General features: G+C 48.4%; 3 protein-coding genes across 15 annotated transcripts in view; 2 read left to right on the forward strand and 1 right to left on the reverse strand.

Annotated features, from left to right (window-relative positions):
* The first annotated feature begins 30 nt into the window (after positions 1–30).
* On the forward strand, positions 31–13,822 carry osbpl2b (oxysterol binding protein-like 2b). 7 transcript variants are annotated; one of them, XM_081707258.1, is made up of 15 exons: positions 78–175; positions 308–437; positions 5,386–5,505; positions 6,542–6,600; positions 6,943–7,018; positions 7,131–7,265; positions 7,406–7,503; positions 7,890–8,072; positions 8,463–8,570; positions 8,843–8,932; positions 9,509–9,635; positions 10,237–10,362; positions 10,474–10,597; positions 10,789–10,879; positions 12,234–13,822. In XM_081707258.1, exons 3-15 carry the CDS (start codon positions 5,476–5,478, stop codon positions 12,406–12,408), a joined length of 1,422 nt encoding a protein of 473 aa, XP_081563384.1. In that variant the 5' UTR covers positions 78–175; positions 308–437; positions 5,386–5,475; the 3' UTR covers positions 12,409–13,822. The 7 variants fall into 7 exon arrangements, with proteins under 7 accessions (XP_035378482.1, XP_081563383.1, XP_035378484.1 ...); XM_035522590.2 differs by having other exon boundaries at positions 79–175; positions 6,542–6,665; XM_035522589.2 differs by lacking the exon at positions 308–437 and having other exon boundaries at positions 31–175; positions 6,542–6,665.
* A 163-nt stretch (positions 13,823–13,985) lies between these two features.
* Positions 13,986–18,664, forward strand: adrm1 (ADRM1 26S proteasome ubiquitin receptor). Of its 3 annotated transcripts, none has more exons than XM_035522300.2 (11): positions 13,986–14,097; positions 15,015–15,232; positions 15,527–15,643; positions 15,832–15,955; positions 16,268–16,354; positions 16,440–16,521; positions 16,619–16,875; positions 17,113–17,270; positions 17,377–17,479; positions 17,595–17,721; positions 18,528–18,664. In XM_035522300.2, the coding sequence occupies exons 2-10, from the start codon at positions 15,023–15,025 to the stop codon at positions 17,699–17,701; spliced, it is 1,245 nt and encodes a 414-aa protein (XP_035378193.1). In that variant the 5' UTR covers positions 13,986–14,097; positions 15,015–15,022; the 3' UTR covers positions 17,702–17,721; positions 18,528–18,664. The 3 variants fall into 3 exon arrangements, with proteins under 3 accessions (XP_035378193.1, XP_081563386.1, XP_026864204.2); XM_081707260.1 differs by having other exon boundaries at positions 17,595–17,716; XM_027008403.3 differs by lacking the exon at positions 18,528–18,664 and having other exon boundaries at positions 17,595–17,817.
* The window catches only part of lama5 (laminin, alpha 5), a 53,769-nt gene continuing 46,231 nt past the window's right edge, over positions 17,889–25,426 (reverse strand). For all 5 annotated transcript variants that reach the window (XM_035522298.2, XM_035522297.2, XM_081707255.1 and 2 more), the window contains 14 exons: positions 25,285–25,426; positions 24,920–25,052; positions 22,479–22,622; positions 22,096–22,226; positions 21,810–21,974; positions 21,599–21,725; positions 21,361–21,509; positions 21,075–21,264; positions 20,835–20,984; positions 20,591–20,735; positions 19,625–19,752; positions 19,432–19,525; positions 19,028–19,144; positions 17,889–18,665 (listed from right to left, as the gene is read on the reverse strand). The exon at positions 25,285–25,426 is cut by the window's right edge and continues 4 nt beyond it. In XM_035522298.2, the coding sequence (XP_035378191.2) occupies positions 18,517–18,665; positions 19,028–19,144; positions 19,432–19,525; positions 19,625–19,752; positions 20,591–20,735; positions 20,835–20,984; positions 21,075–21,264; positions 21,361–21,509; positions 21,599–21,725; positions 21,810–21,974; positions 22,096–22,226; positions 22,479–22,622; positions 24,920–25,052; positions 25,285–25,426 (1,964 nt within the window). In that variant the 3' untranslated portion in view covers positions 17,889–18,516. The remainder of the gene's footprint in view (positions 18,666–19,027; positions 19,145–19,431; positions 19,526–19,624; positions 19,753–20,590; positions 20,736–20,834; positions 20,985–21,074; positions 21,265–21,360; positions 21,510–21,598; positions 21,726–21,809; positions 21,975–22,095; positions 22,227–22,478; positions 22,623–24,919; positions 25,053–25,284) is intronic.

Genomic DNA, 25,426 nt, shown 5'->3' on the forward strand with positions numbered 1-25,426 from the left:
GTATTTACATGTGGGGCCATTACAACACCGCTTTACTGACGTAGACTGGAATCACGTCAGGCGACACCATCCCTTAAATCCGATTGGCCGACGTCCGTGTCAATCAACCCGTCCCTGACAGTCGCTTCCGCCTCTGTATCAGATCTCTCAGCCTTCAGTGCACGGATCATCACAGGTAGGTAAATATATGCGCGTCTTGCTTTATTAGGACGTATAGAATATTTAACTGAATACAACGTTTTTTGCCCTCCCCCCCTCCGAGTATAAGCCTCCAGAGAACTGTGACCTGATTCTGACGTTTTCTTAGCTGGTTAGCTGGCGTGCTAAGACATTCAGCTCGGCGTCGCTGTTGCAGTGTCTGTGCTCAGCCCTCACGCCCGGAGCAACTAAAGACGGTTTCAGATGGAGCCGAGAATGTAGCCCGGGTCTCGTAATTCGTAAGTTTGAAAATTATATTCCCGGAATTACGAAACTATGATTAATATCTGTCCTTGCTCGGTGACTTGAGCGGACTGTGCTGCGCTCAGGTAGCCGTGAGGACTAACTAGCCGACGGGCTAACGGTAGCAGAACTGTGGTGACATTAGGCGGGTTGTGCAAGTGAGTGAAACTTCATCGCTCGCATTCAGTCTAAAAACGCACACGAAATAGGAGGAAAAACGGACACTTTAGCAAGTTCTCTAAAGTTAACAAGTATAGCTATGGGGAGTTTCCATATGGCAGTGCCAGGAAGGCCGTGTTCTTTTGGACAGGAACAGTGTTAGATATTGAAGTAACCACAGGTTGGGCTGTTAAAGTCTGTGGAAAAAGTCTTTGTACAAGCAGTTTTGAAGAATGAACAGTGCGCGAGTAGCCTGATATTCCGTTAAAAGCAAAGCATGGACACGGTTTACTTGGTGGCGGATTTTGTGTCTTTGGCAGGTTTGCGTTACTTCTGTTACATACTGAAGTGTCCAAGCATTCGTCAATGTTCATCGTTGGTTTGACACACTCGTTGACGGATAGTAAGACTTGCAGTTCTGTAGTGGTAGCTCTGTGGTTAAGGTGCTCGACTTGTAATCGGAAGGTTGTTAGTTCAAACCCCACCACTGTCAAGTTGCCACTGTTGTGCCCCTGAGTAAGACCCTTCACCCTCGCTTGCTCAAGTTGTACTCAGTCATAATTGTAAGTCGCTTTTATCCAAAGCATCAGCTAAATACAATAAGTAGTGCTGAAGTGAGGTATACTACTACCTGACAGGCAGGCTGCTTTGAATCTGCACCTTAACCATTAACACACATTCCTATTAGGAGCTACGGTATGCCACTGTTAAAATGTATGTGAAAGTTGATTGTGTGTTTGTCAGTGTTTTGAGATATTTATCCTTTACCTGCTGATTCATTCTGTGCTTTGTCAGGCGTTTGTGCCTCTCCCAAGCTTGATTTGTGTGATGGCATACTTGTGTATGTGAAATGACAGTGTGTGAAATGCTAGGTGCTACTCAGTAGCAGGTGTCAGCCAGGGACTGTGTGAAAGAGTGGTGCTTTTTACTCAAGTTCCCTTCATTTGCCTACAGTAGTTGTGCAGTTGACAGGACATGCTTGACCTTTGCTCCTAACCAGGACACACTCTCGTGACCTATTCCCCATTTACTTGCCTCTATTTCATAGTTCATTCACATTGTTCACCTGCAAAGGGCACACTTTTTTAGGTTTCCTGGCTTGTGTTCACTAGATGAATGACATTTAGGCCTGATCCCTAATCATCCTTAAGCCCTTAATTGTCCTTAACTTGCTGTTTATTTCAGAGGCCCTAAAAGCAAGGTAGACACCCTCACAAAAGCAAGGTAATAAAACAAAGAATGAGCCAAACTGTCACCCGTCATAGCTGGCTTTGTAGAAATGGCTCTCACACACACACACACACACACAGAGGCATGTTATGTTTGCTCTCTCTGGGTCAGAATTTGAGCTATGATGTGGCCTGGTTTAATTAGACCCTTGAGCTTGAATATCCGTTTGTGGCAAAAGAGGATGTGTGCTTCAGGCACAGATCTGTCACTTTCATGTGACAAATCTAATAGCCCTAGACAATTTTGGTTTCTGTGGAGAGTGATTTTTAAATCACCTTTTATGTTCTGCTGAAACTGTAGCAGATGCCGACTTCACCATGGAAGTTCTGCCGACTCTGGGACGGCATGTGTGTCGTATTTTGCACAATAGTTACCTCACAACTTTGAGCGTTTTGTAACTGGCATACTTTGGAAGAGAACATTTTTTTTTAAATGGCATGGAAACTCAGCTGAGGATCAGATCCTTGAAAGAACAATAACAAAGAAAGAACAATCCTTGAAAGAAGCAGTTATTAAGGTTTTGATATTGCATACTCTAGGATGGTGTCATAACCTTTACCGTTGGATTAATAGATTTCAGGATTCCAGAGTTCAGGACGAGAATCTTGGGAATCTTCAGTGTTCTTGGCACGTCATTCATTACTTTGCTTGTAAATGATGAAAATAAGGCAGGCTGGTGAATTTCAGTGGTTGCTGCGAGGGTCTAAAACTGAGGCCATTCAGGATAAAGGATTTCTGGCACAGGTGTTAAGCCTCTCTGTAACGCGAGCCTCTTGGTAACCGATTACACTCTTTATCCCTCAGCTGATCCTCTTAATCTCGTGACAACACACTGCAAAAACCATTTCCAAGCATTTCAGGTTCTGAAATTATTTTAACATAATTCCATCTTAACAAATGCTTAGCAACTGCTCCCGTTATCCGTCAGCCCGCTTGCACTTCAGTGAGAAGTTCACGGTGTTTCAACAGTCCCGTAATACAGGGAATGGTCTAATGTTGCTGAGACAGTGACCGTGTTCAGCCCTTGCCCACAGTCAGTAACCATTTCAAAAACAGTACGGATATCAACACTTTTACTGACCCCTTTCATTTTTTGGCAGTGTTCTTCGATTTGATTTGGGTTCTCCTGGCTTACGAACAGAATGCACCATCTTATGATTGAAAACAAGTAGGATGATTGAATGTTCCAATATTGGCAACAAGTGCAAAAAGTCTCGCACTGAATGTCCACTGGCATAGGCCCCGGCAATCTGAACTAACTCCAAATCCCACAGCCAGCCATGTTACAGTCTGAACAGACAGCTGTATTTCACACCGCTCAAGTACCACAGGTTCAAGAACCACAGCACAAGAATTGCACTTTAAAAAAACAAAAACAAACTTCAAATGAAATCAATTTATCCAGGAAGTCATTTCAAATAATTAAGTTATTTGGACGAGCCTCTTTAGTTAGTTCAAATAGCTTGCGGTATGGCTAAATAATCAAATGCAAATATTTCATTAGGGCCCGTGTTTGACCCTGGTCTGGCGTGCGTGCAGTCTAATCCATTGTTGTTTTTGCACGGTTCATCAAAGTTACCTGTCCCTCTGGACAGGCTCCTGTTCAAAACACTGCTGCCCGTTGCCCACGCCGAGACCCTGCAGACAATGCAGCCACTCCTGTCCTGACTAACCACCCTTTACACACTTAAAAAGATAAATAAATAACTTTTCTTAAGTTGCTATCGGGTACGTTCGGAGCTTATGAAGCATATCGCGCGCACAATATAAACAGTGTAGGTTGTTGCCTGTTTGCTAACTGGTACTTTAACGAAGTGCTCTTGAGTGGTCAGAGGAAGTTCTGCAGCCGTAGCGGAGGAGTGTTGGAGGAGGTCACGGCCATGTGCTCTTTGATTTGTGCTCCTCTCTTGTGTTGCTTCTGCTCACAAGTGCAGCACCTGCAGGAGGGTGGCAGAGAAGGCAGCTGGATCGCGATGTGTGCGGGGTGACGTCCTTTACAGCACCATCACTGGTTAGGCCTCTCAGAATCTGTGGGCCAGTGGGGTTGCATGGGCCTAATTGCTAAATGTTCAGTGGGCTTACTCAGATAAAGGTGCTTTTAATAGTACTCGCTACACTTTCATCTTACAATGTTGACATGAATAATGATTTTGTCGCCCCTTTGCTTTTCCTGAGGCGCCATATGCATTTGATCTTATTTTAGCTTATTTTTGTGTTTTTCATTTCTAATATAGCGTAATAATTTGTCTAGATCTTTGGCCCCATTTGTTTTTACTTCGAGGGCCTCAACCGAGGCGTTTACATGCTAGATAAAACTCATCATAAAAACAGCCATGCTAATATGTGGTTATGCAACCTGCTTATAAGTTCTAATCTTCCTTTGCATAATAAGACTTTTATTTGCTATGACTCGGTGCCTTTATCTGCTGTGCTTTAGGGCACACCTTTGCCTGGCCTATAGACCTATTGTACTTCAGAGCTCACATTAGCCCAGCCAAAGCCCTGCAGGCCTCGGGTCCATGCGTTTTCCAAGCCGACAGAGTCAATCTTACAGCCCAGCTCTGGAGGCTTATTGAATATGATGAGCTGAATTACATTTGCCTCATGTCGACCTTGCTCTATCTCATGGGTTTCTCATTAGAAGCAAATGTTGTCATCCACTTGAGAAGTAATTTTCGTTTCTGTGCCCCAGTGAAGAAGGTTTAAACGATGGACATGCACTGATAAAACATTTCTGCCTTCGACAGTTTTTATTGGTGCACTCGTTATTTATAGGATTGCGGTATTACTTCGTCTGTTATATTTTATGTCTTAATTCTTTTCTTTTTTTGTTGTTCTCTTAAAAATATACTCATTGGATAAATGAGAGTTTGTTTTTTTTTTTTGGCTAATAACAGGAAACAAGCCCCAGTCACAGTGTACGTGTAAACATCTTGTAATCAGAGATCATCTACTCTTTCCTTGCTAAAAAAAAAAAAATCAAGAAACTCGAGTTAAATATAGGCCTAGTAATAATAAAAATTAATTGAATTTAATGGCTTGTGCTTAACGAGATATAATCCCCCCCCTCCCCACCATCCTTCCGTGTTACTTGTTTTCCTCAGTAGAAGCACCCCCCTCAGCAGAAGCCTGGTTTGATTACGGGATGCTGGCTGTACTCAGAGGTGTGGCATGCTGCAGCCTCTGGTCTTTGCTGGTGTTAACTTATCTGCCTATCGGCTGTGGGCAGGTTCTCTACTGGCTAGTAATGGGGTCCAAAGTTCACTCCTCCATTAAGGGTGTTCCAGCATACCTGTATGAGTGCAGGGTGCTGATAGTTGCCATGTCACCAGTAAGAGAGACGTTTGGGAGCAGAAACTGCGGAAGGCACAGAAGCGGCTGCACCGGCGCTTGCTGGCAGGCCACGTCGAAACTGCAGACTAGCATTCACGCTTCAGTGTGTAAAAGCCCCTTCCTTCTTTTTTTTGTGCCCGTGCCGTGCGCTTTTGCATGTAGCGAGGCGCTCGTGTGTCTGCGTGTTAAAACCCCGCCTCCTGTTTGTGTGTGCGTGCGCAGGTGTAACTGCAGTGGCATCGGTGCAGACCATCTCCGTCCAGGGAACCATGTTCTAGGGGACTCGCATGGACTCGCACTCTACAATGAACAATGAGGACGAGTTCTACGACGCCGTCACAGGTGAGCAACATCCAGATGGGGGCTCCTGGTGTCCGGAGCCTGTCTAAACCCCAGCACCAGGGGCCTGGAAATGGAGGGCTTAATGATGTAAGTATGGTGATGTTCGCGTAAGTCCCCAAAATGACAACTGTTGGCCACCAAAAGCAAGACGGAACCTACGACACGCGCAGAGGGCGCGCCGCTGCCAAATCGAAACCGCCTCCGCTCAAAGCGGAGCCTCGTCACCTCAGCGGTACACTTTTGCGCCCTCGGGGGCTCGCTCCGCTCTCCTGCTCCAGCCTTGCCGCTGCTGCAGCCCCTTCCCAGCTGCCCCGCGTGCCGGCGCGTTTGTCATGGGTCGGGAAGGACAACAGCCAGGTCCCGGGGTGTCGTCTTACCTTCCTTCTTGCCCGCGACCTTAATAATGCAGCAGGCGGCCCGGGCTGACGGCTCCCGTCATCGCCGCGTGCCGCCAGCTGAGACCCGGTAAAAAAGATGATGGATGAATAATAAATAAACGCGCTCGCCGGTGGCCAAAACCACCGAACGTTGACGAGCTCACCGCGGCAGTCGGGTGACGCTCGCAGGCAAAAGGCGGAGATGACGTGGAGAAGGTCGCCCCCGTTTCAAGTCACACCGAGGCCCCAGCTTTAGCGGTTTTAAATAGATTTTGGCTGGATTGTTTTGAGGCTGGAGCTCTTTCGCTGAGATACGTGTGGTACTACAAGACGCTAATTAGGGCATCACTCCTTTGGCTGCACGGGTGGAGGGGGGGTCGTTTGATCAGAAGTCTGACTGATATTGTAAAAAGTCTCATCGTCATCTCCGGGAGCCCTCTAAAGCATTGCAAGACTTTCAGCTGTAATTAGTTTCTGCGCAGACTACCAGAATCGTACTTTTAGACTGCGAGTGTTCGTGTGTGTGAACGTGTATTTGTGTGCGTGTGAGTGAGTGAGTGCGAGAGAGAGGGCAACAAACAGAGCTATATCATTTGTGCTGTAGCCTTATTATTTTACGGTGGTGGGGCTGATTTGCATTCGTTGTGTGTGTGTGACAGGCTTGGATTCAGACGAGTCATGTGAAGGCACCTCGGAGGCCAGTTTCAAAGATGCTATGGTGGGTGACAGCACAGAAAAAAACAATGGTACCATAACGCAGGAGAACGGAATCAGGAAACGCCGGTATGGTCAGATTCCTGCACTCAAGGTTTCTCTCTCTCTCTCTCTCTCTCTCTGTGTCTCTCTCTGTGTCTCTCTCTGTGTCTCTCTGTGTCTATCTCCCTCTGTCCCACACTCCACCCTGACCTCTAAGAACAAAACCTAGACAGAAATTCCTTGACTGTATTGAACCATCAGCGTGTAGAATGCTGGTTGTCTGTGACAAGGTCTCAGGAGCGGCTTTTGCCCCCCCTCGCTAATGTTGCCCTGTCGTGTGTGGTCGCCCCCCCCCCCCGCCCAGGTCGGCCCTTCCAGCTCCCATGTTCTCCCGCAACAACTTCAGCGTATGGAGCATCCTGAAGAAATGCATTGGGCTGGTGAGGCCGCCAGAACCGCCGGCTTGCTTATTCTTGCTTGCTCAGCATACCGGCCAGCCGTCGTGGTTGTGACCCCTGCGCGCGTGTGTGTGTGTGTGGGGCGGGGGCACAGGAGCTGTCTAAGATCACCATGCCTATCGTATTCAACGAGCCGCTGAGCTTCCTGCAGAGGATCAGCGAGTACATGGAGCACACGTACCTAGTCCACAAGGCCTGTGCACAGGCCGAATCCATAGAGAGGATGCAGGTACACACACACAGCTGTGGAGGATGGAGAGGTTCTGCACAGCCTGCACACACGGCCCTGGCCATATGAGGCTGTGGATGTTTGTGTTCGTTTCTAGCCTGTGTTGACACTCGCTCTCTCTCCCTCCCTCTCTCTCTCAGGCGGTAGCTGCCTTTGCCGTGTCTGCTGTGGCCTCTCAGTGGGACAGAACTGGAAAGCCGTTCAACCCTCTCTTAGGAGAGACCTACGAGCTCCTACGGTAAACACAAACCCATAACAAGCTCCGCCTCCTTCCTGAGCACTGTATAGGCCCCTCCTTGGCTGGTGTTTGTACGTATACAATCTTAGGATCTTTAGAAGTGGCCTCTGGTCAGGGAGTGATATTAGATCTTCTGCTGACCTGCTCCAGCCACGGTCCTCGGACGTCGTAATGCAGACACTTTTTTGCTTCACAATAAGCTAGAACAGGTTCCTGCCTTGATTGAGCGATACGTTATTTTGAGGTTTCTGAGCTGTAAAGAAACATAACTAATGCAATACCTCTTCCTTCCTTCCTTGCTTCCTTTATCTTCCCCTTCTTCTTTCTGTCTCTGTGCCTGCCTCTCTCTCTATTTCTCTTTCTCTTTCTCTTTCTCTCTCTCTCAGGGAGGATCAGGGCTTCCGGCTGGTCTCGGAGCAGGTGAGTCACCACCCGCCCATCAGTGCGTTCCACGCTGAAGGCCTCGCACAGGACTTCGTGTTCCATGGCTCCATATACCCCAAGCTCAAGTTCTGGGGCAAGAGTGTAGAAGCAGAACCCAAAGGAACCATCACGTTAGAGCTCCTCAAGTGAGTCCCATTCTGTGTATGCGGTGGGGTGAGTGGGTAGCAGACTTTCCGTAATATTTCACTGTTCATCTATGGACTGTGTGTGCGCATGCGGGTGCAGGTATGTGTCCGTGGATGTGTTTTGTTTTGTTTTGGGTTTTTTAAAGGTTTTTCTGAGTTTTTTGAGTGGTCCTTTTCCTGGATGAGTCAGGATATCGTGATGTGCTATCATACTGAAGGGCTCTGTGGTTGCTGGGTAACTGGGTAACTGCTTGTGTGTGTGTGTGTGTGTGTGTGTGTGTGTGTGTGTGTGTGTGTGTGTGTGTGTGTGTGTGTGTGTGTGTGTGTGTGTGTGTGTGTGTGTGTGTGTGTGTGTGTGTGTGTGTGTGTGTGTGTGTGTGTTAATTCCAGGCACAAAGAGGCATACACATGGACAAACCCCCTCTGCTGTGTACACAATGTCATTGTGGGCAAATTGTGGATTGAGCAATATGGCACGGTCGAGATAGTCAACCACAGGTAAACTTAAAATAAAGATTAATTGATCGCGTTTATTTGCTGAAGCTACAATACACCAGTGAGCTTTTTTTTGGGGGGGGGGGGGGTTTGAAAGATGGCTGATGAAAGTACCCAACCGAGTTCTGTCCTAGCACCAACCAGATAAATCCACACTGTAACGTGTGACACTCTCCCTGAGTGTTAGGCTGTCACAGGACAGATAAGCGTATTTGTACAGGAGTTGTAATGTGGGCCTAATGCCGCACGTGTCTTGTTTGCTGTGTCTGGCCCAGCACTGGAGATAAGTGTGTGCTGAACTTCAAACCCTGCGGCATGTTCGGTAAAGAGCTACACAGAGTGGAGGGCTACATCCAGGACAAGTGGTAAGTCTCCTCTCTGCACCCTTGAGCTCTAACCCTTGACCCTGAGTCCCTACCATGGTGCAGTGCCTCATGTTGGTCCTGAAGTGTGTCCCTGTCAGTCATTTGCTAACAGCATGCTAACAGCACTGCAGTGACATTAACAGCATCAAACAGCTGCCTGCTACTGTTCTGTTCAGTTCAGTTAAGTGCTGCATTAGATAAACAGCAGTTCATCCAGTCCGTCGTAGTGCTCCCCCGCTGTCTGTGTGCATGTCTTGTGGTGCATGTCCAGTACATCAGCTAGACGCTAAAAGCAAAGAGTAATGCTCTGAACAGGAGGGAACGCTTTAGTCAGTAGTACTGTGGGATTACCTGTCCTAGAACAGTTGGAGACTGGAGATCCCATGAATCACAATAGAAACATTGCCATAGGACCAGAGGGAAAACTGAGGGAAAACTGAGGGAAAACTACTGTTTAATGAACTGAATCTCTGAGCAACAATGTTGATGCCCCTTAAGAGGGTAAATGTCTCAACCATCTCACTGGATGTTCTTTCCCTGTTTTATTTTGTGTGTGTGTCGGGGGTGGGGGGGCAGTAAGAAGAAGCGCTGTGTGATCTATGGCAAATGGACAGAGTGCATGTGGAGTGTGGACCCGCAGGTGTACGAGTCCCATCGCAAGAACGACAGGAAGGGAGCAGCCGACTCCAGGAAACAGAAAACGGTGAGCAGGTGGAGCAGAACGAAGCGCCCATCGTCCCTCCGGACTGTCCCCCATGCGCCTGTTCTTTTCAAAGGTCCTTTCACATATAGGTTTAGATAGCATTTTAACACTTTAAATGGCCCAAACTGTTAGTGCAGCGGGCAGGGAAACTGCACCTACTGGCTTTCTTGGTTGTGAGTGGACTTTAAATGGGGTAGAAAGTCCTGATCCTCTGTGATGAGATCTCAGACCACGCTACTCACACCATGACTTCAGGAATCCGACCTTGTCTCTTTTAGAATGAATTATGGGTAATGTAGTCCAGAGGACCACTTTTGTATACACCCAGCCTTGGCCAGAGGTGTAGTGCCTAATCTGAAGCATCATACATACCACCACACTGTTGCTAGCAGAGGAAAAAAAGCCATTTAATATATGTTCTGAAGGTGTTACTGTGGGAAACGTAGTATGACTGTTTTTGATGTCGTGTGTGTGTGTGTGTGTGTGTGTGTGTGTGTGTGTGTGTGTGTGTGTGTGTGTGTGTGTGTGTGTGTGTGTGTGTGTATGTATGTGTGTGTATGTGCGCGTGTGTGTGTGTGTGTGTGTGTGTGTGCGCGTGTAGGAAGAGACAGACGTCGCAGAGAACGAGGACGCAGACGACATGCCGGAGGTTCAGGAAACCGTGGCTGTGATTCCTGGCAGCACTCTGCTGTGGAGAGTTGCATCTAGACCTCCTAATTCAACAGAGGTATATACACACACGCACACACACACACACACACACACACACACACACACACACACACACACTCCAATACTATTGATTTTGAGAAAATTATGTCCCTGATTTCCTTGGCAGATGTATAACTTCACTAACTTTGCGATCGGACTGAATGAGTTGGAGCCTGGCATGGAGGGAGTTCTGGCTCCAACGGACTGCCGCCTACGGCCCGACATCAGAGCCATGGAGATGGGAGACATGGGTAACGGTGCTCCTTGCTCCCAAAGTCCTAATCAATACTCAGCACCATCTGCTGTCCACCAACAAAAAGGCAGCCCATGATGTGTGTGTGTGTGTGTGTGTGTGTGTGTGTGTGTGTGTGTGTGTGTGTGTGTGTGTGTGTGTGTGTGTGTGTGTGTGTGTGTGTGTGTGTGTGTGTGTGTGTGTGTGTAGATGAGGCCAGCAAACAAAAGGAGAGGCTAGAGGAGAAACAGAGAGCAGCTCGTAAAGAGAGGGCCAAGGATAATGAGGAGTGGTCCACGAGGTAAGACCCCAGCACACTTCCAGGTTTACAGTGGGACTGCCAAAGTTCAGGATTTGGATCATGCGTCTAACTTCACACTTAACGCATATTCCGTTCTTATAAATACAGCTAACTTTCTTAAACCAGTAAATCTGTGGATCTCTCCAGCCATACATATAATCTGGATTATTCATTAATCTGGAAAGGGGAAATAGACGTTTTAAAAGAGAACTGCTGCATTTGAAGCGGGCCTCTCACTTGGGGAAGGGAAATAAAGGTTGCATGTACAATAACATGAAGAATTCTGATCTAACTGCTGATTAGCTGATTTGACATTTATAAACTCAAGATTGTCCTTTTAAGGTCTGTACATGTTTGAATATCCTCAGTTTTTCTACGTTTATTTTGGAGCTTTTCTTGTCTGTGTCGATCCGCTGTAGGTGGTTTGAGTTGGGCGTGAACCCTTTCACGGGATCGCAGGACTGGCTCTACACCGGTGGTTACTTTGATAGGAAATACACAGACTCTCCCGACATCTACTGATGGGAGGGGGCGGGCCAGCATACCGGAGTGGCCGCGCCTCCTACCTCAGCCCCGCCCTCCCAGCACCCTTCTGCCAAGCGTCCCACCTTATGTTCTCCTGCAACCGATGTAGTGCCGCTAGCCGCTTCTCGGCCACCGCCCGCCACGTGCCAGACAAGCTCCGGCTCCTTCCTCACAGCGCAGAAACGTACCACAGTGGGTCGGTAGCCCAGCCTGCAGAGAGAGCAGGAATCTGAGCGCTCGTTTCAGTGAGTTGCGTTTCTGATGCAAGTGGGAAATGGGGCAGCAGAGAATCGCGACGCTGAGTCATTTTGGCTTTTTTGGGGGGGGGCGGCTCTGTTTCCTTTATGAAATCGATGGGGGAGGGGTTTATCTGCAGAAGCACTGGTATTCATTGCACTGCAACACTTCAGTCCACTTGTTTTTCATAAACGCACACCTGAAACATAGAAGAGGAGATGAATGCGACTCATAGAACGCCCCCCCCCCACCTTACAACTCGAACCCCCTTTCTGCGTGGTTCATTCCTTCAGATGTATTCCTGAAACCAGCGGACCCTCTCGCTCACTCACACACACTCGCACTTCTGTCTCTCGTTGGCGTGTAGCTCGTGGCGAAGGGGCTAGCGCACGCACACAGCAACCGCAACCAACACTGAACGCCTCTCTTCACGCTGGATAGGACCAGGCTGCCTCAAGCAGCCAACAATTACAGTAGTCAAGGTCGAAAGAATCCATGTCGCTTAATAATAATGAATTGTGATAAGGAATACTTGTTCGGCGCACGTGTTTGTGTGTCCGTTTATGTAAAGCCATTCCGTCTTCTCCCGTAGGTACGGTGTATCGGCCTTGACACCTTGCAGAACCCAAAGGGAAGAAAAGGGTTTATGGAGTCAACAAATTATGACGATGCATATTCTCTTTAAAATGCTACCTTTTTTTCTTTTCTTTCATTTTGGTGGGTTACCAAAGGTGAAAGTGGTTTCTAAGGATTATATAGTATTGTAGAAAGTAGACCATTTTTGTGACCGTTCTCCATCAAACAGCGTCTCTGTTGGCAGTAGAAAAACCACATTTTTACTCCTCTCGTACCTTTTAGTTGCATTAGCGTGGTGTTGTCTTTGCATAGAGACCTTTTATGGCAGGGTTTCACACCCATCTATGGCACTTAAGTTTGGAGTCCACCATGTCACATTGTGTACTTCCAGTTCAGATCAACTCACTCTTTAAAATGATCAACACGATTTATGAAGACATACACACTGTGCACCCGTCAAAGCAGGCAAAATCTATGCAACTCATCAACTAGCTCAAGTTGCAGTGTATTCTTCTGTAACTATAGTCATACCGTATATTTTAGATGTGTGTAAAAGCCAGTCTCGGTGAAAAGAGAATCATGTCCATAAAAGCTGTTTCTGTAAGTGGTCCAGCAGAAACCCATCACGGCTCACGCTCCTGCCTCAGCATCCACAATTGGCCGCGTTTGTGTGGAAATTCCCCCGTTCATAGCCCTGCTCCACTTTCACTTGGCACACAAACCTGACTCATAGTAATTTGAGAAACTCTAGCTATGATGTGTGCAAGAGAAAATGTTGGAAGTATTCTCGAAGTACAGGGATGCTAGAGAATTTTTTCGTGTTGTTTTTTTTTTTATTTTTAAATTCTATCCCAAACAGGTCATGTCCATCCCCACTCAGACCCCAGCCTCTACCTGGATTTGAATACACAATTGAGTCACTAACACTTGATAATTTTATTGTTTGGTGTTTCTTGTGCTCTGTGTCGGGTCTTTAAAGATTCGTCGGAGTATGTCTAAAGATGTTGTTGTTGTTGTTGTGGTTGTTATTGTTGTTGTTTTGTTGTCTGCTTGGCAATTTAACCAGTCTCCTTTCCTCTGTGTGTAACCATTTAAAGAACTTAAATGTCAACAAGAATGTCAACGCATTTTCACAAGCTCTGAGGGACTCATACAGTTCATTACACTACTTCACATCATTATTAGTTGTCCCTAAATTTAAATGTACATTTAAATATTTGAAAACTAGCAATATAAAACTAATATTCAACATAAAATCTATATTTTAATTTGGCATTGTGTGGATTCATTTTGTAAGTTAAGTGCTTTACCTTACTCTTAACTATACATCATGTTTGTGTGCAAATGCCCCTTCTGTTTCACATGTTGCACATGTTTAGTAATCACAGTCTATTATTTTGTGCAATGCTGTATTTTTATAGTATTTAAATACATTTCTGGTGAGAAATTAAAACATTTTATTTTCAGTTGTTGATTAGCGTTTGGACATAATTTCCATTAAAATTTAAAAGCTACCATTCTAATGTTATTGAATTATACTAATAGATATTTTAGCTAGTTGAAACTTGTTGATTTCTTTTGAAATAAAATAAAATGTACATTGGGGTAAGTGTATCCTTGATTAATTTACAATCGTTTTTCTACTTCCATGATCTTTTTTGCGTGTGCCTAAACTACAGAGTCGGTGGTTTCCTCAAAGCCAGTTTCCGTGTTCCAGTCTCCTCACTTCCCCTTTAATAGACGCGTCCCCTTTAAGAAACCCTGTAGCCAATCGGACGTTAGCTCGTTGGCCAATAGGTGGCGAGGCAGGAAGGCGTTTTTTGTGTTGAACTTCCAAGCTGGCAGTCTGGACGTTTCTAGTGCGGGTTTTGTCAAAGAAGGTAGGAAACTTGGTGGAAAGGTCATTGGAAATAATACATGGGTGTTATCCGTTATTGTTCCCCCACCGCAATGTTTTAACGCGAACAAAAGCCATTACTGTTACCAGTCAGCTAGCCTAGTAGCTAACGCTAGCAAACTCAATGTCTGATTTCTTTATAGTGTCAAGGTGACGGGGTCGTTCTGCTGTATTTCGTCATATGAAACGTTGAGATTTTAAGCAATAAATTGTACGGTTGATTGAAAAATGGTCAAATTCTCCTGCAGATCTTGCTGAGTAACGCAGGGGGCTAGTTAGCTCCCTCGGCTAGGGTTACCAGCTCTGTCTGCTGGTCTTTCCTCCCCTTTCAAATCTGGATTATGCTTCGCAAAACGCCCTTGCGTGGCTTTTATCGGGTTCTTTGTGGTTCCCTGCGCGTTAAGGACCGAGGCAGAGCGACTAGTACAGCGCTAGCCAGCTGGGTTAAGTATGTTAGGAAAGGTAGCAGCTCTCCAGCCAGTGTAGTGGAGAACAGGACTGCGTGGTCATTCTAGATGGTACCTGCACAAAGACGCTTGGCGTTATCCACTCCTTGACGCTTTGATTTGAGAGGAAGATTTGGAATTGAGCTCCTAGTCCTGAGCCATCGAAATTCTGATGGATTAGTCGTTTTTCTGCTTGGGAATTGTACTCAAGTATCGAAATATACTTGCCATACAGATAAATGCGTTTTGTTGTTTATTCTTTATGTGGTAAACGGAAAGAATTGGTTTACTTGTAATCGCTAGCACATAGTAAGCTTGTTTGAATCTTTCTTCGGCTTCCTTTCACTCATATCTGTAGTGTAAGCCATAAACAATGAGCATCTGTTTGGTGAAACAAGTGTTGTCTTTTGGAGTCGTTGGTTTCTGCTCATTTCCTTGCGTCTTTGTTTTGCAGGAATCAGAATGTCATCAGGAGCACTCTTTCCCAGTCTGGTGACAGGCTCGCGCAGCTCGTCCAGCAAATACTTGGTTGAGTTCCGGGCTGGTAAAATGACCCTAAAGGGCAGCACGGTGACCCCAGATAAACGCAAAGGCATGGTCTACATCCAGCAGACAGATGACTCTCTCATCCATTTCTGTTGGAAGGACAGAACCACAGGAAATGTTGATGATGTCAGTACCAGAGAAATGCGCACATGAATGATGACCCTTTTCCTGTAACCTTAAATGCTGTCATTGCCTACAGGTCCTGCATGAGGAACTATACAAAGCTAAGACTTGAAGGAGCCTCTTAAGAACTCGAACTGGGTGATGGATAATTGCGACGAGCGCATAGTACTGCGTCGGTTTGGCCGCTTCGGCCCCGGCTTCCTGCCCCTGGGTTTTAGCAATGTTGCCGGGGGTCGCGATTGGTTGCCGGCGCACCGGGCTCACGTTTGACGCCAGCGTGTTTGCTCGTGTTTCCAGGATCTGATCATTTTCCCTGATGACTGCGAGTTCAAGAGGGTGAGCCAGTGCACCACAGGGCGGGTCTACGTGCTCAGGTTCAAGGCCGGCTCCAAACGGCTCTTCTTCTGGATGCAGGTGAGCGAGTCAGAGCGCCTCCTCCCCGTAGAGACTCACAAAGAGGACATCGCAGATGAAGGCTGCATCGCGGTGGTTTGAGTTTATTTGTTCTTCTGTCTCAAATATGCCAGCGTAGTTCTGAGCCCCGTGCTGATAATTGGCACCGACCATGTGTGTCTGACCCCGCGGCCTCCTGTGGGTTTTAGGAGCCCAAAGCGGACAAAGACGAGGAGTACTGCCGCAAAGTGAACGAGTACCTGAACAACCCGCCCGTACCGGGCACCCAGGGCAGCGGGAGCAGCAGTGGCCATGAGCTCTCGGCACTGGGAGGTGAGGAGGCAGAGGGTCCAGTCTCTGGGGCTTCTCTCGGGAGATCTCCATAAGACGGGCTTGCGCTTGGCGTCCGTCGCCCCTCCCTGTATGACAGAAATCCCGGCGCCGTGCCGCTGAATCTGAACGCCGACTTGCACGTGCGAAAATCCAGATTCCTTATTTTCATCTTCAAGCCATAAAACTAATCCGTACTGTAGTGCGTAAACAAGAACGCATTTGGTGTCAGTTCATGAGTTTGTTCAGCTAAAATATTCTAACCTTCGGGACTGCTTTCCAACTGGGATTTTGGGTTGTTTCCCTTCGGCCCAGGAGAGGGCGGCCTGCAGAGCCTTCTGGGAAACATGAGCCATAACCAGCTCATGCAGCTGATTGGACCCACAGGACTAGGGGGGCTCGGTAAGTGACCCGCCCTCAAACACCACACTACACGTTCAAGTAAACGCACGCACGCAGGGTGGATGTTTGACTCTGTGTGTGGCAGGTGGGCTCGGAGCTCTCACAGGTCCAGGGCTGGCCAGTCTGTTGGGCAGTGGTGCACCAACCAGCAGCAGTTCAACGTCAAGGTCTGGTATCTTGTGTGTTCGCGATGTAACGTTTTAAGTCTCTTCGTTACGAGTGTGTCGGACGCACCGTAACGTGAAACGTCTCTGTACCCGAAAGCTCCCGCAGCCCGTCGGCAGCGGCCACGCCCTCTTCCGGATCGGCTCGCCTTGGTTCCACCCAGGCGCCCACCCCCCCGGTGACGCCCGCCGCGACCTCTGCGGGGTCCCCCACCGTCACGCCCACCACCCCGGCGTCTCAGACCCCCTCCCTGGCTGCCGGAGTGGGGAGCCCCACGCAGCCCATCCAGCTGAGGGACCTCCAGAGCATCCTGGCCACCATGAACGTGCCAGCCGCAGCCGTGGAAGGCCAGGGAGGTGAGAGAGGAAGACAGGTCTAGTAGACAGAGACACTGGGATTCTGCTCATTTTTTATTATTATTATTATTATTATTATTATTATCTTTCAAAAGATAATCAAGTGGTGGACGGGGGGGGGGGGGGGGGGGGGATTAGATTGTTTTGATATAATAGAAATAATCTAAGGACAACTTTTTTAAAATATTTTTTTTGTTTGTTTGTTTGTTTTCCTCTGACTCCTCCATCTCTGTGCAGTGGACCTGGCGAGTGTGCTGACCCCCGACGTCATGGCTCCTATTCTGGCCAACCCCGAGGTGCAGCAGCGACTTTTCCCATTCCTGCCTGTAGGAGACGCTCTCCCACAGGGCGCCGAGGAGATCCAGGGCACGCTCACCTCGCCACAGTTTCAGCAGGTGACGCCAGGGCACACGCCAGGAAACCGCTTGCAAAGAAAAAGCAAAACTGTTTGGCAAATGAAAGTGTGTGTGTGTGTGTGTGTGTGTGTGTGTGTGCGAGCAGGCGATGAGCATGTTCAGCAGTGCGCTTGCATCAGGGCAGCTCGGTCCTCTCATGAACCAGTTCGGCCTGCCTGCTGAGGCAGTGGACGCAGCCAACAAAGGAGGTAACGCACGTGCGCACACACACAGCCAGCAGGTTTGGCGGTTAGGTTAAAAGCGTGTAGCACGTCGACGTTCTCCGGATCTGCTCCCGTTTCCGAGCGGTCCCTGTGCTTGCAGACGTGGAGGCGTTTGCCAAGGCCATGGAGGGTGTCGGCGGGACGGCGAGCGACCCGGGCGACGCCAAAGAGCAGAAGGACGAAGACGAGGACATGAGTCTGGATTAGTGAAGCATGTCTTCCGTAAGGTGCTGTGTCCACGGTGCTGTTAGTAAACCCTGCAGGTCTGACCAGTATGCTTGTGTGTTTTGTAAGCGTGTTGTGCAATTAAATTCTTGACAGTCTGACTTGTTTTGAATGCACCTCTCTGAAGACCCAAAGGTCAGGACACCAACAGTTCAGGAACACAGGGGAGTTGTATCAAAGAGCTTTTATTCTCCATTAAAAATACAACTATACTTTTAGGGGACTTGATAAAAAATGTGAGAAAATAGTGTTGAGTTTTAAACTCCAGCGACGTTGACTTTTGTACTATAAAAGTGAACTCTGTAAAGGGTGTTGACATGATGAGATGGGGGGGGGGGAGGAGCTGCAGCTCTTTTACGTTTCAATGCAGCGTCTAAACTTTGATCCGCCCGGAGTTTCGCCCACGAATGGTCCCATAATGTCCTGGTTATTCCCATCAGGAATACTGAGTTATAACGGGAACGAACGGTGAGGGCCACCGTGAACGTGGAAGCCGTGCCACGTTCTTTAATCAGTAAAACGATTGGTCACCGGTTACAAGAAACGTCTTACTAAGGTCTTAATGTTGACGGCGCTGTCCTACCACAGCTCTCGCAGACGTAGCTTACAGTACTGGCACAGTTCCGCTAGCACACCTTTTAGCAGTGGGAATTCCATTCTTGAAACTTTACATATGTTTAACAAATCGACATAAATATCTGTTTAAATTAGCTATTGTATAGATAAAACCACCACCACCTGTAGATTTATATAGTTTTGTCTATGTGGGCTAGGGATTGTGGGTAATGTAGTCTGAACTACATGGCAGGGCATCCCTGAGTCCCGACAGCTCCGGAGAGGGAGAGTGGCTTGGACAGCACGGCCGACTTGCCGTTCACTACGGTGTTCCTCACGCAGCCGTGAAAGGGAGGGAGGCGCGCCAGGGGGCTGGGCGCTCCCGCCACACCTACAAACACAAACGATAAACAAACAATAAACATTCACTAGCAATAAACGCGTGTATATCTTGTACTTCCTTTCCAGTTGCAACACAGTACCTCATGGTTTTAGACGTGCTAAAGCCTATTTTATAATTATACCAGATCAAGTCTAAAGATGTTTAAAACCAAAATAACTCCAATGAGAGAACCGTGATGTGAATATTCATGCGTTTTGTACTTCTCCGCTATATTTAGCTAGCCAGAGTGTGTGAAAGGTCACTGAACGTCTAGTCAAGACCTTGGATCGAGGCACATTTCAGCTCAGAAGTTCCAGGAACCTTCCTGTAGGTCATTTAGAACCGACCGGAGCAAAAAGTACATGACCTACCTGGCATGTTGCCTAGATACAGGGTCACGGCCTTGTGGGGTTTGCACTCACTGGGGCCCTTGCCATGTTCGCTTAATGCATCCACACGTAGCGTGATCACACCACACGTCTTCTCAACTGCACACCACAAGAACACCCTGGAGAACGGTTCTGGCACGCTCAAGAACATTACAAAATGGATCTTTATTGGTTCTCGATTCTAAAATATCTTTATGTCTACAAAATGCCAAGATATTTCTGATGGTTGCACATTTCCACTCAGGTGAGCCTCATACGAATGCCTTTTACACAAAATGCACTTCTTTTTTGTGGCAGGAGTTGTGTGTATTTACATAGTAAGGGCGAATCCCCGTAGTGTGATATCGAGACGAGAGCCTTTTTGCGCGTTTAACGATATTACTTACTAACGATGTTGTGCCAGTTCCCATCACATAGCGAGACCTCCGGTGTTAGGGAGACTGGGAACTCTCTGCCGCCGCTCTTCACGACCGCGGTGACCTGCGTGCGGGAAAAGCCCTGGTCATGCACAGTATAGCGGTCTCTCTTTGCGCGGCGGGACCGCGACTCCCGTGCGGTGGTGGCGGCGGAGAGACTCACCCGACCGTGGCTGAGGTACAGGCTGAGCTGCTGTCTCTTCGCCCCGGCGTGGAGCAGCAGGCCGGAGTCGGACACGGGCCGAACCTCCAGCTCCAGCCTCACCTCCTGATCCAGCATCAGAGGCTCGGCTGCGACAGAACCAAAAGGCAACGTGTCAGCAGACGGGACTTTAGAAGATGGTTGGTGTTGAATAGTCCAACGGTATTACCCAGTCCCTCATGGATAAAGTGAGAAGTTTAGAGTTGTTCTTTTTCACTCCCTGTAATGTATTATCTGTGAATGATTGCGAACTGGCAAAATGTGCATGTTAATGACATTTTGCATTCCAAGGGACCACTTTCGAACTACTGTGAAGTGAGTTGGCAGTTCTTCATCAGCTGCAGAGTTCGTTTGTGTTTAGCCAAAAAAGGCCATATTCATGTTCTTCATCTCCAACGTGCGCAGTCCATTTTGTGTCGGTTTTTACAAAAGGCAGGTGGCAAAACACACCATGTACCAAAACACATCACGCACTAAGACAGATCACAGTAGGCATATCTGAATGGATACACAGCGAAGGACCAGAACAGGCTGCGTAATAAAAACACATGCTGCGTAACCGTTCATCTATAATTCAGCGGATTGGCCCGGACCTCCCCCCAGTACGGTCTCCTCTGCCTTCTGCGTGAGACAGAAGCGTTTAGGTTTTGCACTGAAGCAGTTGAGAATGTCATCGCACTCCAGAGTGTTCGTCGTTCCCTTTTGTCCTCCAGGAGTGTTTTGTGTAAAGATAAAGTAGGTTAACGTAGCCTAACGTCAGTCAGCAAAATGGAAGAGAGGCCGTTCGGGGAAATTTGCGAACATTGACTTTAAAAATTGTTTCACTCATAATCAAAAGACGAACTGGGCGTAGAGAAACAGGCTTTTGTAAGGAGCTACACTGGAAGCGGTCTGAACTGGAACTGGCCACGACTGTCAGGAGCTCACCGACAGCTATGTGACCTCCACGGCCGGGGAAGTAGACTCCAGGCTGCAGAGGCTCCAGGTAACAGGGCACCACCCCTGCGCTGTGGGAGGGGCTTAGTGGCACCTTATTCAGCTCCAGATCCCTGACGCAGCCCACGAAGCCCGGCTGGAAAGAAAGAGAGAGAAATATGTTCCTGCTAACACACGTGTGGTGGCTTTTGGAAGCGTAGCTCTTTCCCAGCGAGATGCTGGTGTGCGAACGTGCCTGTGCCGCTCTGTGGTCAGGGGGGAGACCGCCGACGTAGACCGGCCTGGCAAGCGGGGTCTTCTCCCCAAAGAACGAGACCTTCTTCCTCTGGCTGTCGATCCCGTCGACGACGAGACTGGCCTTCCTCCCGTCCAGCTTCACGAACACCTGGACGACAGGACAGGCAGGTGGCAAAGGTCATTCTCCCGACACGCGCCAGTGTGCCCCTCCCGGTCTTGCAACCTCGCCCCTCCTCACTGTGTGCCAGCGGCCGTCGTCATATTCGCCGGCAGTGATGACGGCCGTGGTCCTATTCCCACCGCCGACCAGCAGCTTCAGGCGGCCCTCGGACACGGACAGCACGACGGCCGCCTCTCCACCCCTCGCCACCGCGTGGAAGATCAGGCCACTGGACGAGTCGATGCGCACGGCCGCGGCGACGTGGGGCCTGCGCGCGGAGACAGAAAACGCGCGTCACGGCTTCGGCGCAGTTTGTGCCGGGGCGAGGCGGGTGTGGAGGGCAGCGGGCGGATGTTGCACGTACGTCACACTAAAGTTGGCCGGCACTGACTCGAAACTCGCGTGGCTGTGGGAGCCGCTGAAGTGGTAGGCGCCAGGCTCCTGGGCGGACAGCTCCCCCTGGCAGGACTCACGGGTCGAGCGACCTCTTAGTTTGGGCCTCTTCTGCTTCTTCTGAACACACACACACACACACAGTTTCTAGCCAAGAGCAGTGCATGGCGCGTGCGCGACTGTCCGACAAGGCTGTTCCCTCTACCTACCTTAGGTCTGTGGCGCAGGACCGAGGCCAGAATCTGCTGGGGCTTCTCTGAAGCAGGACACTCCAGTGGAACGTTGATGTTCTCGCTGGCTGAGATCAGGTCCACCACGGCTGGGGTTGACGTCGTCCTGAACGTAATACACCGCTGAGCAAAGATCTCAAACATGAAATTCATCAAAGATCAGAACTTTTTCCAGATGCCCTCCCCCCACCTGTTGATGAAAAGGTTGTTCAGGCAGCCAGTGAGGTTGGCGACCCCCCCGGGAAGAGGCGTCCCGCCGAGATAAACCTCGCCTGGCTGCAGCGCCGCCCGGCTGGTACTGGTCACCTCACTGGTCCCGCCGGTCTCCAGCACATCGTCCACGTACACACGCAGCCTGTGCGCCCGGGTGGAAGCGGTGCCGTTACTCACATTTCAGTATGTGCGCAAACACACGGCGGGCGGCCTTAATCGGCCTGTGTGCAGAGGGATGAGGGAGGTCACGTGCTCTGCTATACCCGTTTCCGTTGCTGTAGAAGGTCACGTAGTGACTGTTCTCATCGTTGTAGGCCTTCTGAGTCTGGACCCGCTTACTGCCAGCTGTGACGATCACCTTGCCACCCTCCAAGACCACCTGATGCAATCCATTCTGTGGGGATTGCAATCGTACACACGCAATCGTACACATACTTGTAATATACTTGTATTATACTTGTATTAACTTTTAATCAGAATCTTGTACCTAATCCTGTAACTACTGCCTTGGGCCTACTTTTCTTTAAGTTAGCTTTAAAAATAAAACCACACTTTCTCTTTCACACACACACACACACACACACACACACACGCACACACGCACACACTCCTCAGCCACCACGTGGACGGTAATGTGGCACCGTACCGTAACCTGATGATGGAGAAGGAGTCCGTTCTCCTGGGCCGTGCGGAAACCCAGGCCTGCGTAGAACGCACTGGAGAGGTCGGGGAGGTCATCCAGCTTCAGGTCCAGATAACTGTTCCCTGTAAAGTGAGCCTCTCGGGCCACCTGATGTGGTCAGCAGGGAGGGAAGGAGAGATGGACAGAACGTCAGTGGCTCAGTTGCAGCTCTGGACCTCTAAGCAAATGCTCTACCAACTCCACTTTCATATGGGAAGGATAAAAAAAAAAAATCACACACACACACCCACACACACCACACAGGGCCTTGAAAAAGTATTCATACCCTTAAACTTTTCCACATTTTTTCATGTTACACCTACAAACTTAAATGTATTTTATTGGGATTTTATGTGATACACGAACACAAAGTAGCAAGTAATTGTGAAGTGAAAAGAAAAATGATACATGTTTTTATAAATGTTTTAATAAATAAAAATCTGGAAAGTGTATTTGTATTCAACCCCCCTGTACTTTGTGGGACCACCTTACGCAGCAATTACAGCTGCAAGTCTTTTGGGGTACGTCTCTACCAGCTTTGCACATCCACAGGCTCAAATTTATGCCTATTTATCTTTGCAAAATAGCCCAAGCTCAGTGAGATTGGATGGAGAGCATCTGTGAACAGCAATTTTCAAGTCTTGCCACAGATTCTCAATGGGATTTAGGTCTGGACTTTGACTGAGCCATTCTAACACATGAATGTGCTTTGATCTAAAACATTCCATTGTAGCTCTGGGTGTGTGTTTATGGTCGTTGTCCTGCTGGAAGGTGAACCTCTGCCCCAGTATCAAGTCTTTTGCAGCCTCTAACAGGTTTTCCTCCAGGATTGCCCTGTATTTAGCTCCATCCATCTTCCCGTCAGCTCTGACCAGCTTCCCTGTCTCTGCTGAAGAAAAGCATCCCCACAGCATGATGCTGCCACCACGTTTAAAGGTGGGGATGGTGTGTTCAGGGTGATATTCAGTGCCAAAAAGTTCAACTTTGGTCTCATCTGACCAGAGCACCTTCTTCCACATGCTTGCTGTGTCCCCTACATGGCTTGTAGCAAACTACAAACGAGACTTCATACGGCTTGCTTTTAAAAATGGCTTTCTTCTTGCTACTCTTCCATAAAGGCCAGATTTGTGGAGTACACAGCTAATAGTTGTCCTGTGGACAGATTATCCCACCTGAGCTGTGGATCTCTACAGCTCCTCCAGAGTGACCATGGGCCTGTTGGCTGCTTCTCTAAGTAGTGCTCTCTTTACCTGGGCTGTCAGTTTAGGTGGATGGCCATGTTTTGGTAGGTTTGCGGTTGTGACATACTCCTCCCATTTTCAGATGATAGATTGAACAGTGCTCCGTGAGATGTTCACAGCTTGGGATATTTTTTTTATAGCCTAACCATGCTTTACATTTCTTCACAACTTTATCCCTGACCTGTCTGGTGTGTTCCTTGGTTTTCACGATGCTGTTTGATCACTACTGTTCTCTAACAAACCCCTGAGCTCTTCACAAAACAGTTGTAGTTATGCTGAGAATAAATTAGACACAAGTGGACTCTATTTGGTAATTTGGTGACCTTTGAAGGCAATTGGTCACACTGGATGTTATTTAGGGGTATCAGAGTACAGGGGACTGAATGCAAATGCATACCACACTTTCCAGATTTTTATTTATTAAAAAATTTGAAAAACATGTAATCATTTTCTTTTCACTTCACAATTTCTTGCTACTTTATGTTCATTTATCACAAAAAATCCCAATAAAGTTTGTAGGTGTAACATGAAGAAATGTGGAAAAGTTCAGGGGGTATGAATACTTTTCCAAGGCCCTGTATCTAGACATAGTATTCCCATAACCAAAGCGATGACAGTAATGAAAAGACTACATCAAGTAGATGTGCAGCGAGATCACCAGCAGGTCGCTGGGACACCCATAGCTGACCCCTGATGAGTGTGTGTGTGTGTGTGTGTGTGTGTGTGTGTGTGTGTGTGTGTGTGTGTGGTGAACTCTCACCAGCAGGTCATTGGGACACCCATAGCTGACCCCTGATGTGTGTGTGTGTGTGTGTGTGGTGAACTCTCACCAGCAGGTCGTTGGGACACCCATAGCTGACCCCTGATGTGTGTGTGTGTGTGTGTGGTGAACTCTCACTAGCAGGTCGTTGGGACACCCATAGCTGACCCCTGACGAGTGTGTGTGTGTGTGTGTGTGTGTGTGGTGAACTCTCACCAGCAGGTCATTGGTACACCCATAGCTGACCCCTGAGGTGTGTGTGTGGTGAACTCTCACCAGCAGGTCGTTGGGACACCCATAGCTGACCCCTGATGTGTGTGTGTGTGTGTGTGGTGAACTCTCACCAGCAGGTCATTGGTACACCCATAGCTGACCCCTGAGGTGTGTGTGTGGTAAACTCTCACCAGCAGGTCGTTGGGACACCCATAGCTGACCCCTGACGTCTTCATGCTCTTCAGGTCTATGTGACTGCTCATGGCCTTAATATTCCTAAAGCAGCCCTTTACAGAGCCCTGCTTAGGAAACAGAGGCTTGAGACTACACACACACACACACACACACACACACACACACGCACGCACACACACACACACACAGTTTCTAGCCAAGAATTACAGTACATACTACAACATCATAGATATAAACTGCAATGCAGCCTCCAGAATATCTATGCACACTCAGATTAGCCAGTAGGAATGCTAGCCCGATTACAGCAGACGCCTTGCTGCAACCGACCCGAGAGGACATGGCTGTCTGCCTCTGTGCTCACCTCTCAGGTATCTGGTCCTCAGGGACACCACCCAAGAAATAGTTCCCTGTGAAGCAGGGCACGGCGGATACGGTGACCTGGTACAGCACGGTCCGCTCTCGCCTCAGCATCAGGAGGCCGCGGCTGGTGAGAATTAGGAGCT

This window comes from Electrophorus electricus, chromosome 24 (genome assembly GCF_041902795.1).
Source record: "Electrophorus electricus isolate QZ-2024a chromosome 24, ASM4190279v1, whole genome shotgun sequence".
In the NCBI taxonomy this organism is placed as follows: domain Eukaryota; kingdom Metazoa; phylum Chordata; class Actinopteri; order Gymnotiformes; family Gymnotidae; genus Electrophorus; species Electrophorus electricus.

Excerpts from the sequence above, each read along its gene's own strand:
- adrm1 (XM_035522300.2), top strand. The coding sequence starts at position 15,023 with ATGTCATCAGGAGCACTCTTTCCCAGTCTGGTGACAGGCTCGCGCAGC. Across the intron at positions 16,876-17,112 it reads AGCCGTGGAAGGCCAGGGAG|TGGACCTGGCGAGTGTGCTG; the intron begins GTGAGAGAGGAA and ends ATCTCTGTGCAG. Across the intron at positions 17,271-17,376 it reads CCTCGCCACAGTTTCAGCAG|GCGATGAGCATGTTCAGCAG; the intron begins GTGACGCCAGGG and ends GTGTGCGAGCAG.
- osbpl2b (XM_035522589.2), top strand. The coding sequence starts at position 5,451 with ATGGACTCGCACTCTACAATGAACAATGAGGACGAGTTCTACGACGCC. Across the intron at positions 7,504-7,889 it reads GAGACCTACGAGCTCCTACG|GGAGGATCAGGGCTTCCGGC; the intron begins GTAAACACAAAC and ends TCTCTCTCTCAG. Across the intron at positions 8,073-8,462 it reads ATCACGTTAGAGCTCCTCAA|GCACAAAGAGGCATACACAT; the intron begins GTGAGTCCCATT and ends TGTTAATTCCAG.